A 13,635-nucleotide genomic window follows, 5' to 3' on the forward strand; every position below is an offset into this window, starting at 1 on the left:
ATAAAATGAACCAAGCTACACTTCTACCCAGCAGGCAGTTCAGAAGTGAGTGCTCATTTGGTGTTTGATAAATATTGCTGACGGACGGATTGTGCAATTTAGTCCAAATAAAGGATGTGGAATTGCAGGCGTGGCCTCTGTCATTCGAGGAGATGTTTTGCTGAGAAGAAATATTCCAGGGCCTCTCACCCACCTAACTGCCAGCAGAGCAGCTTGTTAAGGAGGTACATGTATGAACTCAGGTTTCACAATCTGCTTGCATAACAGGGAAGCTAAAGAGATGAGAAGGAGAGAGCTCAACTGGACTTTGAATTCTCTGAAGTTTCCTAGATTCTGCTTTCTAGTGACTTTAGGTTTTGGCGGAGAGGGCCAGGAATAAAGGCATTTACGGAGCCCTCAAGCTATTCCCTTGAATAGATTCCAGAGATACCAGATACCAGATACCCACTTTCTCCCCAAGAACCTCACCTTCATCAGTAGTTCCCGGCTGGTCAAATGGTTATTATGGTCCGAGAAGATATCTGAAAGTTCTTCAAACATCAGCATCCGGTCCCTGTGAAAAGGGATCAAGAGAATATTACCAATGAAGTTACGAAAAGCCCAACACCTTTGACTCTGCCGTCTGTCCTCAGAACCGATGTCTAGGAAGGGACTGTGCTGTTCTCAGGATTGCTGGGCCATGAGAGCACGAGTGGAGCCAATGAATTTCCTTGCACATGGTGGCTTTTTTTTTTTTTTAAGGTAGACATGGCCACCTGTGTGAAGAGAGGTATATTTTCTAACCGCACATGTTATAATCATAAAAAAGTATTATTCATCAGTCGGGACATCAAGCTGTTCCACTGGGACATGTTCCATTCGGCAAGTTAAACAAACACTATGTTAGCAACACACACACAGCCCAGCGGGACCTGAAAGGTCACCTTGCCTGGCCCCTAATTTTAGAGATGAAGATGCAAGGGCCAGGGATTTGCCCAAGTTTCCATTAGTAACTACTGAGATTTGCAGAGATAAACCAAAATTTCCTGAATCACAGACCAGCGTTCTTACAGGGTCAGAGCAAACGGTGGAACCGCGGCGGGCTCTGTAGCCAGAGGGGTCGGTTCAAATCCCGACTCTGCCACTCACTTCCTGGGTGATCTCGGACAGGTTGCTTGACTACCCTGAGCTTCAGTGTTCTTGTCTGTACAATGGAAGCACCTCAGCCCCCTTATGGAACTACCTGAAAGTAAAGCACCTGTTCTGACCCCCCTGCCCCTTTCTGGCGTACTACAGCTCCACCAGCCTCGTGCTTCTCTCTGCAAGCCCCTCCTGAGTTACTGCTGCAGGCAAAGGATTAACAGAGGCAATACTACAACACAGCATTTTCTTTCTTTTTTTTTTTGATGCTCAAAATTAATTTTTATTTTTTTATTTTTTTTTTTATTTCATCTTATTGTTATGGGGGATACAGAACTGCAGGTTACATACGTTGCCCATGTACCGCCTTGCCCCCCCAAGTCAGAGCTCCAGGCGTGTCTGTTCCCCAGATAGTGCGCGTTGCACCCATCGTGTAGGTATATATCCCTCCCTTCCCTTCCCCACACCCCCTTCCCGAGTCAGCACCTTCAAGCGTTACCATTCAACACAACATTTTCATTATCATGAAAAAGCCATTACTAAGAGCCTGTTGGTTTTGCAGTGAGTGCAATATTACTCTTTTAATAAAGGAAAGCTAGTAAAGCTATTTGTATTTTGGAGAAAATAATTAAGAACTTAATTACATGTGGCCCTAAATAAAAAGCAATAAATAGGTGTCCTCTCTGTCTACTGAAAGATAGAAATGAAAAGGATTACAGGAAAACGTGATAACCAATTAAGATATCTTAACCCTGTCCCTTGAATTTAAAAATGTAGAGCTGATATAGAAGTGTCTTCTCTAAGGAAATGTGACACTTTGTAGTGTCCCTGCTAAAACATAAAACCACCAACCAAGAAACAAACCAGAAACTCGGCCGGGCGCGGTGGCTCACGCCTGTAATCCTAGCACTCTGGGAGGCCGAGGCGGGTGGATCGCTCAAGGTCAGGAGTTCGAGACCAGCCTGAGCGAGAGCGAGACCCCGTCTCTACTAAAAATAGAAAGAAATTATATGGACAACTAAAAATATATATAGAAAAATTAGCCGGGCATAGTGGTGCATGCCTGTAGTCCCAGCTACTCGGGAGGCTGAGGCAGGAGGATTGCTTGAGCCCAGGAGTTTGAGGTTGCTGTGAGCTAGGCTGTCGCCACGGCACTCACTCTAGCCTGGGCAACAAAGTGAGACTCTGTCTAAAAAAAAAAAAAAAACCAGAAACTCATGTTGTACAGAATGCAGCTTAGAGGGCATTTTGTTTGTTTTTTAAAAATAGTTAGTTTAAAAAGCCGGCTGGGCCAGGCGCAGTGGTTCACATCTGTAATCCCAGCACTTTGGGAGGCTAAAGCAGGAGGATCACTTGAGGCCAGGAGTTTGAGACCAGCCTGGGCAACATAATGAGACCCTGTCTCTATAAAAATAAGAAAAATGAGCCAGGCATGGTGGCACAGGCCTGTAGTTCCAGCTACTCAAAAGACTAAGGCAGGAGAATCGCTTGAGCCCAGTTCGAGGCTGCAGTGAGCTATGATCCTGCCACTGAACTCCAGCTTGGGGAACAGAGCAAGACTCTGTCTCAAATAATACAAAATAAAATAAAAGCCATCTGGAAGAACAGATATCTTAATATGGCAACCAAGGAGACTAACGTCACTAATTTTTTTGTTTGTGTTTTAGCCTCAAACTTGCTGTGGAAGAAATCCTAGGCTGGCTAGGTGACTTTCCTTAATGTTCTATTTATCAACCACCAATGAAAGACACAATTACCTTTCACTGCAATCAGACAAGGCTGCAATAGGGCAAGGTTGCATTTGAACACCTGACCATCCCTTTGTTTTTGACACCACAGTTGGGAGGGCGGTGAGGGAAGGAGAGGTGATGCGGAGGATGAGGACGCTCTATGCTTCTGACTCTCCCACCGTATTTCACCAGGATCGATCACGGGAGCATTTTATATTACCCCTACCTTTCATAAGATATATGTGCAAAGGAAAATCAATCAACTAATTTCCCATACACACAGAGATTATTAAAAATAATGGAGAGTGTCATTTGTTTGTGATCACTCAAATTCCTGTTCTTGCTGGGGGCAGTGGAGGAGATGGGCATGCTGTACAATTTTTTTGCAAACCTTGACTTAGTAAATGCTTTTAGATAGTTACTACATAGGGCCCATCATCACACTGTAAGAGGAATTCTAAATCCTGTACTTTCAGGGTGAAATAAATTTTGTTGGTGAAATAAAAAAAAAAAAAATAATGGAGAGGAAAAAGAACCCAAGAAAAGAGTGCTAATCAAGAAAATTGCATTGGACTTTGAAAAGCCTGTCTTCCAGTTTTTCTGCTGATAGGTAATGGTGCCATAAACAAAGCACAAGCTTTGGAGTCCAAGTAGCTGTGGCTTCTACAGCTCTGTAACATGAGGCATGATGAATATCCACTTTAATTTTTTCTTTTTACCCATCACAGAATGACCAGATAAATCATTTAACATCTCCCCATGTAGATGATCCCCTGAATATGAATATGAGCTCATCGGTAGGCTTGTGTACCATGGCACTCATTTTTCAGCACAAATTTATGAAACTCTAGTTTACCAAGCTGGGTCTCTTGCACATTTGAATAGTGTCACTCCTTTAGGGCTTAATCAAGTCTCAGTGGATTGGTGAAACTAAGCACGTAGACCTTCCACTCTGAGGACAAACCCAGCAATCCCACCAGGGCAGCCCTGGCGGGGGAGGCAGCTGGCCTCCCTCCTGACTTAAACTGACTAGACCGCATATGATAGAGACTAGACAGAATTCATACATTTTCCCCTGATATGGCCTGACTTCCTAATTCAAACCTGAGTAGACCTGTTGAATGTAGCCCGTCTAGTTGGTACCTATGATACAATCCTAGCCTCTAAATCATACTAATACAGAACCAGAATTCCCGCCCTCACCCAAGCCCTGCTGTCCTTTGCAAAAAGTTCTCTGGTCTACAAGTGAAGTTCTGGAAATGGAAGACATAGCAGCAGTGAAATAATAAGGGGAAATTAAGTTGTTAATTGTTCTAAAGTCTGCACTAAGAAATTGAAGAAAAATAGCCCAGAATGTGGCCAGTTAATAATTTCAATCAGGTACTTAGGAAGGAATACTTAGAGGTTTTTAACACCACTAAGATAGCTTTTAATATGCTAAAGCAGAAAGAGATCACTAACTAGTTTCTTGCTGGACATCAAGAACTAATGTCTTATCTGCACACGTGATCCCTGGAATCCCAGAGTAGCTTAGGGCTTTGGAATGAGGCTGAAAAATAACCACAAATAATGGCAAATGACAATAACTTCATCACCCCACAACCTTAGCCCTCCAAACCCAGATAATAAGCGCATCTTTCAGACCATCCCCAACGCCGATAATCTCAGCTCTGGCAGACCTAGAATGAGTTCAATTCCTGCAGCAGCCCTGCCTCAAGATTCATCGATGATTATGTGTGAGACGCACCCTGCCCGGAACAGGCAGAGGATTTCAAATATGCTTCTCCAGCTCTGAAACACGAGCTTTGAAGGTGAGGACCCAGAGTACTAATACAGCAGTGAATCACCCCGGCCAGAGAAGGAGAGCAGGCTCGCTCTTGGGAACTTACTTTGGGACGGCAGCCCAGGTCTTTTTTAACCGATAGATGGAATTAGACTGCAGTGCCGAAACGATGGCCCTCAAGGAGGAAAAATTCTTCAGGAGTCTACATTCCTGTACAGGGAGTGATTAAAACATAAAAGGCATTTAAATATCAATACTACAGTGACTTGGTGGTTTCCTGTTTTAGAGGTATCACAGCTGCTATGAATTCGTACCACTAAATAGGCAGCTGTATAAATACTGAACATCAAAAAGTGGCTCCTTCCTCCCACCCCAGTCATCGAAACACTTTATAGATCTTGGCACTGTATGCTTGTTTTTCTCCCTTTAATATATTTTTTTGCGTTGTTGTTACAGTTTTATGGTTTCCAGCTTTCCTAGTAAAAACACTAACGGAGGTGAGTCTGCAGAGCTGTGCTGGAGAAAGCAACTTTCTTCTGCTGAGAGCACGCTGATGCCCTAAAAACACACGCGAAAGATCATTCCAGATCTCCCTTAGACCCACAGACTGACCTGCGCAGCAGCCACCTTGAGGTCAGATGGTATCGAACATCTCATGACCAACCTTTGTCCAGAGGGGTGTATATAATTTGGCAATAAAAATTCACCAGGAGTTGAACTTTGGCTTTTATGCTCTTAGCCAAGGGGGAACATTTTTATACACATTCATTTGGTTTCGAATTGGCTTGTCCTGCAACCATAAACATTCAGAAACACCTTGGTGCTTCAATGCTTCCAAAATAACTTGGCCTTTTAAAATAAAATTCATTTTGGCAGTGTTTAAAAAAATAGAAAGAGAACGGGAAACACTCTGGACACCATTTTCTGGGCAAAGAGAGAGGCTCCTTACTTAAGCTACCGTACGGAGCCAATAGCATGAGCAGTCAGTGACCTTGGAGTCAAAGTCCTGCTGAATGGACAGCAGGGACAGCAAAACAGTCAGGGAGAGGGTCCCCACCTTGGCTGGCATGGGGAAGGTGGCAACAAAGCGAGTGTGGACTATGCCTTATACCAAAGGAGACGCTTCACAGACAGGCATGTGGGAGTGCAATAGATCTACCGTTTACAACTGGGTACCCCATACGAGCACGTGTCTGGCTCTGTGCAGAACATCTGGGGTACGAAGTCCCAGAGTGGTTGGGCATAAGTGCAAATCGCTTCAAGGACCATTTCACGAAGTAATGTTAATCCTGAATACGAAGGAAAAACAGCATTCTCTAATTTAGCATGCCAAAATCTGGCTACCGAAAACTATGCCAAACAAACCCTCAAACATTTTCTTTACAGTAAATGCCAAAGTACTTTACAAAAGTCATGTCCACTCTTTTTAAATGCCTCGATATCCTCCCCTTATTAAGAAAGAAAGAAAGAAAGAAGAGAAAAGAGAAAAGAAATGAAAAGAAAAGAGAAAAGAAAAGAAAAAAAGAAATGAAAGGCAGGCTCTGAATTGTAGTCTAGAAACAAAGCCTGCGTGAGCATGGTTCAACAAAGGTTCAGAATTCAAAAGTTATGCTCTAAAAATGAGGAAACATTGCAATAAAAAAAGGAACTCAGGCACAGATATATCATGCAAATTGTAATAAGCATATGGAACACATTCTTCAGAAAGAGGTTTAAAGGAACGGTTTAAAGGAGTACTAAAGGCATCTGGTCCCACTTCTGGATATGGATGCATCTCCCAGGAGATGTGATGCAAAAGGAAAAATGTGACATTAAGGGAAGGCCAAGAAAATATATTCATATTAGGTCAGAAAAATTTTCTGCAGGTAAAATTGTTATCATTTTTCAAACACTCTTTCAATGGAAACTGACTGTGATAAATGCAGGAAAAATAAAACAAATCTTGGCAGTAAACCACCTGCGAGTTTCGTTATTTTATTAAGTTACCTTATACAATTTCAAAAGACAGAACATAATATTAAGAAACTATCGCCAAGATTAAGGGCCCTTGGCTTTTTATCATATGCTATGGAATTTGGAATGTACTTCAAATTATTCAACTTGTATTTCTTAATATCACATAAATTCATAATTTATATTCAATTTGGACCAAAAGATAGTCTTTGAGCCACACTGTGTCGTATACACAGATGCTAGATCCTCACTATAGACTTCCCAAGTAGTTGAATGGACTGGGAATAGAATGCTTTTGAGACATGCTATGGCATTTATGGCAAAAAATAATTTCTTATCATTCTAAGAAGACAGAGAAATTCCATGCTATACCATACACACTTTATCGGAACCTCTTTGTAGCTCTTAATTGTTGAGAAATAAGCTCAATTTACACTAGGACAAATGTAAGTTCCTTAAGCAACTTATACTCTTTGTTTCTTGCTCATTTTTTTCATATACTAAGAAGTTTTTAATAATAGATTACCTAAAAACTCAAAACAAGGCAAACTCTCTGGCACAATTATGTTTTTGGCTCTTTAATCAAAGACAACTAAGAAGAGTGTGAAAGGCTTAGGCATTAAGCCTTATAGATAGGGGCTTAATAAAAAATATATCTAATGGGATAGAAAACAAAATGTGTGCTTGGTTGAGGGTTGAGTCGTACAGGCCAGAACACAAGCCAGTAAGAGACTTACATAATAATTATTTTTCAAAATCATCATCTGGTTGATGTAATTTCTTCTGCTTAGGAAAAAAAATACCTTCTCTAATCTTCAAATACCAAAAATCCTATTATTCAAAGCTAAATTCAAATGCCACCTCATCCATGAAGCCTTCCTTGATCACCCCGATCAGAAATAATTTCTCTCCTCCACTTTTACAGCACTTACCACATGTGGCCCTACGGCCCATGCTAAGATAATTCCAGTTATGTCTTAGCTTCCTTCTTTGACTACAGGTTCCTGTAGGACCAAATCATTGTGTTCTATCCTGGTATAACCCTCAAGCAGATAATACTGTAGCTTACTCACATTAGGAGCTGACAAAATATTTAGTGACCAACAGACCGAACACTGTTCACATGTTCTCATTCCTGACATCAGTGGAGGTCACCTGGCATGTAAGCAGCTGACCCAAGAGACTAGACTCCAACATGCAGGAGAATGTCATTCAGGACTAGGAATAAACTCCTTCCCTCCAACTTCAGGTCTGAGGCCTTTCTGAAGATTTCTCTAAGTGTCTCAGTCCTTTAGAAAAGAGATTAAGGATTCTGAAAAGATACCAGTTCTTCAAATTTGCAGATGTAATGCTTCCGGGAACTGGAAGGGTGCATGGGCAATCACTGCGGGTCGAAGAGCGGTCTCGTTGACAAGCAGACCATTCATTTATATTTACTGAGCATGGCGCAGGGATCCACGCTCAGTCTGGGGTGGATCCAAAGCAAAGAGCAGACAGAATGTCTCACCCCAGAGAAGCAGTAGTGTGGTGTCCCACGAGTGAAAATGAGTGAGCAGGAGATCAATTCTTTTAAGAGGAAAATAAATAAGGTCCCAAGTTTTAAAAGGCAACTTTTTTCCTTACTTTGGAACAACAAAAACCCAGTGGGCCCTCACGTTTGGTCTTTTGACTGCCTATTCAACCCAATGGCTAAACCATTTAAAAAACAGCGATGGAGTAATCTCTAGCATCTACTGAACACAAAGGATATTCTGTAAAAGACAATTACATGAGCGATGTTAATCCACTTCTCGATGATTTTGGCTCTCTGCTGAGTTTTGAGTTCTTTGCCCCCCAGGACGGTGCTGACCACACATTTGGTGAGGGTATTAAACTGAGAGATGGTGGCGCGGATCGTAGGAGCCAAATGTTTGTTTTCCTTCTTGTCCCTCCGAGACCAAATGCAGCCCAGGCAGTGGTGAGGCACTACTTTCTTGAATAGTTGCTAAAAAAAAAGAGGAATCAACTTTAAGGATAATGCAGACATTTCAGATGGCAAAGCATGTCATTTGGGTCATCTGTAAACTGGTATTTTGTGAATGAACAAATAATCCTTTTCTACTTGATTTGCCTCACGGTGTTCATTTCAACAGACAAAAGAGCAAATAGAACACAATGACCAAAAGAAAATTTAAATGACTAAAAACATTTTGACTTTTCTGTCTTGCAAGGAAAGCTGGGTAAAATCTATACTACTACTAAAAAAAAAAAAAAAAGTGGTTAAAGTTATTTTTAGCACAGAATCACACCCATGGAGCATCCTGGGCACTCACAATCCTAAACTGTCTGTAATGCAAACAGACGCTCACGGATGCCGCAAAGTGACCCACAGAAGGGCAGCACATGTCACATTCATCAACGCCACTGTTCCACAGCCTTTAAAATGAAGAAGGTAAGAAGCGTACAAAAGGAAAAACTATTCAATGTCACACAATAAAAGGAAGAAAGAGGGATTGAAAGCCTCATTTCCAGGTCTTTTCCTAAAAGTAGAAACCAGAGAAGTTTTCTATCTTTCTCTTACTCTACAAGTCGTGGAACAAAAAAAAAAAATTGTTGAACAAATCAGATTCTCATTTGTACAACAACTCAACGTAAGATGTGTAGGGGTTTGTATAAAAGAACAAACGCCAGGATGTGCTTTATATAGACTCTCTGCTTTACTTCTGATGCTTTATTTGCATATTCATTAGATGGAAACTGCCGCTTTCTCTGCTGCTTTCTCAAAAGTGCAAGTGCAGAAGAGCTAAGGCCATGGTGATAATCCCTAAGAGTCTTCTTTGCTTTAACTGGTATTTACCAGCTCACATTGAGCTATGAAATGTGACTGGCATAATCAAATATGTACAGCCAACAAAAATATGCAAACTTCTAAAGTACAGGAAGCATACGTGGAAATGAGCTGCCAGATACAGTCACATGCGAGTCAGTGAATTTATTTTATCCTAATTTATACTTTGACCCCTTTACGATACTCCAAATAAACAGCTCAGATCTTGAAATATTTATGAGTGTAAAGGGAGAAAAATACCCATGGGACAGGGTAGATTTTGTTTCACTTAGGATTAGAATTCTTATTCCTCTCTGTGTCTTGAGCTCCAAGTAAAAAGCACCTTCGCCTGGCATTGCAAGAAGAGCTTAGGCCTGAATTATTCAGATGATTGATTCATCTTGACTCTGCATTTACAGGCACAGCCCCTCTCTCTCAAGTATTCAAACAGACTGAAATCACATAACCCCGCTGCCCGCTCTGGGCTACCAGTGGTTACCCCCCCATGTTTTAAGTGGAAGCACATCTGGGACACAAGGAGAAGACGTACTGCATCCATGTAGGTCAGCTGCTCCGCCACGAGATCTTCTGAGAAGCACGTGAATTCTGCTGACCCTCCGCCCTCCAGTTCCTCTTCCTCTTCCAGGCTGAAGGAGATGGTGTTGAGAAGCCCATCTGTTCACATACGGAAAGAATTAGTAATTTGGTGCCGGTGTACATGATCCTGCTTAGAGAGTCAAACTGGACTTCTTCCACTCAGGAGGAAGAGGGCTAATCCTCCAAAGAACTCAGAGGAAGACAACAAGCACAGCGAGTCTCAGTGAAAGGGAGGTCTTCCCAATCTCTGCTTGTTTTTAGGTCCTTCATTAAGGTTGGAGGCCTTGTGTTGTCACTTTGACAAACTGCGGGTTCCTAGGCCAAGGACAGAGCCAGGTTAGGCAAAGTCTAGAGAAGAAAATCTGGGCTTACGTTTGGGGGTGACCCTCGTCTTGGGCTCCCTCAAACTGATCCGTTCCGGGACTAATCCAACTCTTTCCTAAACCACATCATGCAACTCTTAACTGCGGGGCTGCTTATAATCAGAGGTCTGGCAGGACTGGGCACGAAGGCGGGTCAGGCTTTGGGCAGGTAGAATGAATGGGCCATTTTGGAGTTAGAAATGCCGTGAGGTCTCAGAATTCTCAAAATGTCCGAAGTGGCTTTCAACAGTAGAACAACCTTAAACTAAATTCAACTGAACCTTATTATAGACGGGATCGTCACAGCAAATTACACAGGGCACAGCCTGAAGAAGAGAGAGAAAATCACTACCCAGGACTCCGAATAAAAGGCCGAAGGGCCCACACCAGGAGTGGGCCCGCCAGTCTCCCTGCGGAAAGACTGCAATTTGATGAAGCTTTCCTGACTGGACCCCCAGCCTCCCTGCCCTGGACCCTTCCATACTTTCCACACTCTTCCTCCATCACACTCTCAGCTCTCTTCCTGTCAAACCTGTTCTCAGGGAAAAAATCCAGTTACAATCAGTTACATCTGAGCAGCAATGTACATTGGTGTGCTACTATTCCCCCAGAATGTTTATATTTTAAGCCTTTTCTCTCTTTCTTTGTAGAATAAGAGACTTTTAGGCATCTTGAACCAAGTCGGGGTGCCTTTTTAAAAATTTTATAGGGGAAAGGGGGTGCTGAGAGTAGAGTCTATGCCACTTCCCCTATCAGGGCAGCAGGTGGACAACTGCCCACCCTGGTGGCAGGTGTGTGATTTAAGGATGGCCCCCTGACCCCGGACTTGAGGGTCTAGCTGTGAATGGGGTTGGGATACAACTGGAAAATGTAGGAGAGGATCACTACCCACCCCGGAGTCTGAGACAAAACACGTACAAGCTAAAGGAAGCCTAAACCCTGTGACAGGGAGGACTTTAAGCAATCCGATTTCATCACTTTTCCTCCACTCGACTCTGGTTTGCTCTCTCACTCCGTGGAGGAATATGAAATTTGGGATCTCATACAAAGGCTCAGAATGGGCCTCTCATCCTTCTTGACAGCAACTATATAAACATATCCCGGGCACCGTGCAAGGCAGAGGATGATCCACTTCAGCTAAGGAGGGTATGTACTAAGTAAGGCTTGACCTTCTCATTCATTCATTCAGCAAACGCTCCTAGCAGCCCAGATGTGTCTGATGACGACTGCATGGTCCTTTCTCTGAGGCATAGTTCGTGCCTTCACTGTTTTCTGCTTTTGATTCTCTCCCAGAGGTAAGTAAAAACTGGAAGCACGATTTTACTTTTGAAAAACAAATGGGGGAGCCTGTTGCCTTTGCAGTGTAAGCCTGGGTGAAACAAGCACATGAGAACCGAGGCGGTCTCCCTCTCCCCTGCCTCCGCCTGCCAAATGAGCTCTGCCTTCCAGGCCGGGCTGGGAACAATGAGCGACTGGTCCCACCGGTTCTCCAATTAGGCGCAGAGCCAGGGGCAGCCCCAGTGGGGAGAGCTGGGCTCCAAGGCAGAATTTCCCACTCCAGCACAAAGCCAGGCGCGGGGCCCCGGAGGGCGCCGGTCCGCAGCTGGAGGAGTGCCCCTGGTATGCGAGCATTCCCGGCAGATGAAGTCATCTGAGATATAGAGTATTTGGCAGTCGGCTTCCCGTGATGCAATTGCATTTCCCTCTCTCTGGTCCCCTACACATAAAAAAATGCAGCAGGTATTGTTTGGAATTTAGGGCTATTTTCTTTGGAGCTGATGCAGCTTCCCTTGTCGGTGCTGAGAAACGTTTCCTCTCCCTTGCTGAGGAAATCAGGCATCCCTTCTCGGAAACGCCTGTCACAAGCTCCAAGTGGGTCAGCCGCCATGGCAGCCGTCACCCAGCACCCCAGTGAGGGCACAACGTCACACTGCAAGCCTGTCCTAACCTCTTTCTGACTTCCTTCAAAGCCAGATAGTTCCAAGCACCCCACGACCTACCATGGTGGCCCTTCCTTTGTCCTTGAAAACAGGCGGTCAATTCCTCAAATAGGAAAAAACAGAAACTTCCCTCCTCCACAGAAACTTCCCTTGAGGAGGCCATTAGAGATGCTAAATGATGGTGATCTGTGCTGGCTGGGGACACAGCACAGTGATGCTTTCTGTGCCGAAGGAGAAACAGCTTTTCTGAGTTTTTGGGAGGGCAGGATCAGAATTAAATTTAATTTCTTGCCTGCTGGATGGGGTGGTTGTGTTGGGTTTACTTTTGTCAGAAGGAGCAATCAGGCAGATAATAGAACGCAAGTTCAGGTTCAGCATGGTACATGTTGACAAGGGAACATACAAAATCATTAAGGAGACCCTCTTCTTCTTGGTAATAGAAGAAACCCCGGGAAATTACTTAACTTCACTGAGCCACAGTTTCCTCGTCTATAATATGAGGGAGTCAGATCATGTGGTTTTGAAAAATCTTCTTTGCTCTGAAACTCTAGGCTCTATAAGTAGCACTTCAATAACCTTGAGAATATGACACCCCCACCAATCCTCCAGCAGCTTGTCCTCTTGAGGGAACCCAGGTTTCCCATTCAGCCAGTCTAGGGAGAGCATCTCTCCAACATGGAGGTTGGAGAATCAGAATCTAGCTTTTTCCCTGTGAGCAAACAAGTACTCACTGTCATTTTCCACTTCTTGCTTCTGAAATTGCTCAAGGAGATTTTGTGCTCTTCTCTCTGGGTCGGAGCCTGGCATCGTCCGTTTTAGATAATCCAGCAGTTTCTGCAAGCAAGGGAAGTGAGGGGGCTCCCGGAAATCTTCTGCGCATTGGTCAAGCCAGGCTCTCAGTATCGAAGCAATTGCACTGAGAAAGAGAGATGGAGAGTCAGTCACTGCACGTGACTGGCCGTGGGGACTCAGAGCAGGTCCTGGACACCAGGACCCATCCCGCATGCCCCAGGAAAGCCTGGGTGGGTGGTCAACAGGTAATTCACCCACACGTTCCTAGAAGCACCCGTGAATTTAAAGCACTTGAGAACAAGCTGACTACACTTTATTATTTTAAGCAGTGGCTGGGCAGTGGGGAGGAGTAGGAATCAACGATAAGCTTTTATTTTCTTAAAAAAAAAAAAAAAAAAAAACCTAAACTTTGGAAAAACCATACTGGGCAGAAAAAGACCTGCAGAAGAAGATTTAGTGGGTCCTGAAGCAACTTCAAAGCACTCTGTACACAATAAGATTATGCTCAAACCAGAGACCCCAAAATCTACCATACTAATGGCAACTGTTGTAT

General features: G+C 43.6%; 1 protein-coding gene across 4 annotated transcripts in view; it reads right to left on the minus strand.

The window, feature by feature from the left end:
* Nucleotides 1-13,635, minus strand: part of RGL1 (ral guanine nucleotide dissociation stimulator like 1) — a 220,252-nt gene that overhangs the window by 32,670 nt on the left and 173,947 nt on the right. For all 4 annotated transcript variants that reach the window (XM_069459691.1, XM_069459689.1, XM_069459692.1 and 1 more), the window contains 5 exons: nt 13,022-13,206; nt 9,942-10,066; nt 8,354-8,569; nt 4,739-4,842; nt 469-553 (listed from right to left, as the gene is read on the minus strand). In XM_069459691.1, the coding sequence (XP_069315792.1) occupies nt 469-553; nt 4,739-4,842; nt 8,354-8,569; nt 9,942-10,066; nt 13,022-13,206 (715 nt within the window). The remainder of the gene's footprint in view (nt 1-468; nt 554-4,738; nt 4,843-8,353; nt 8,570-9,941; nt 10,067-13,021; nt 13,207-13,635) is intronic.

The sequence above is a fragment of the Eulemur rufifrons genome, chromosome 27 (assembly GCF_041146395.1).
Source record: "Eulemur rufifrons isolate Redbay chromosome 27, OSU_ERuf_1, whole genome shotgun sequence".
NCBI classification, from domain to species: domain Eukaryota; kingdom Metazoa; phylum Chordata; class Mammalia; order Primates; family Lemuridae; genus Eulemur; species Eulemur rufifrons.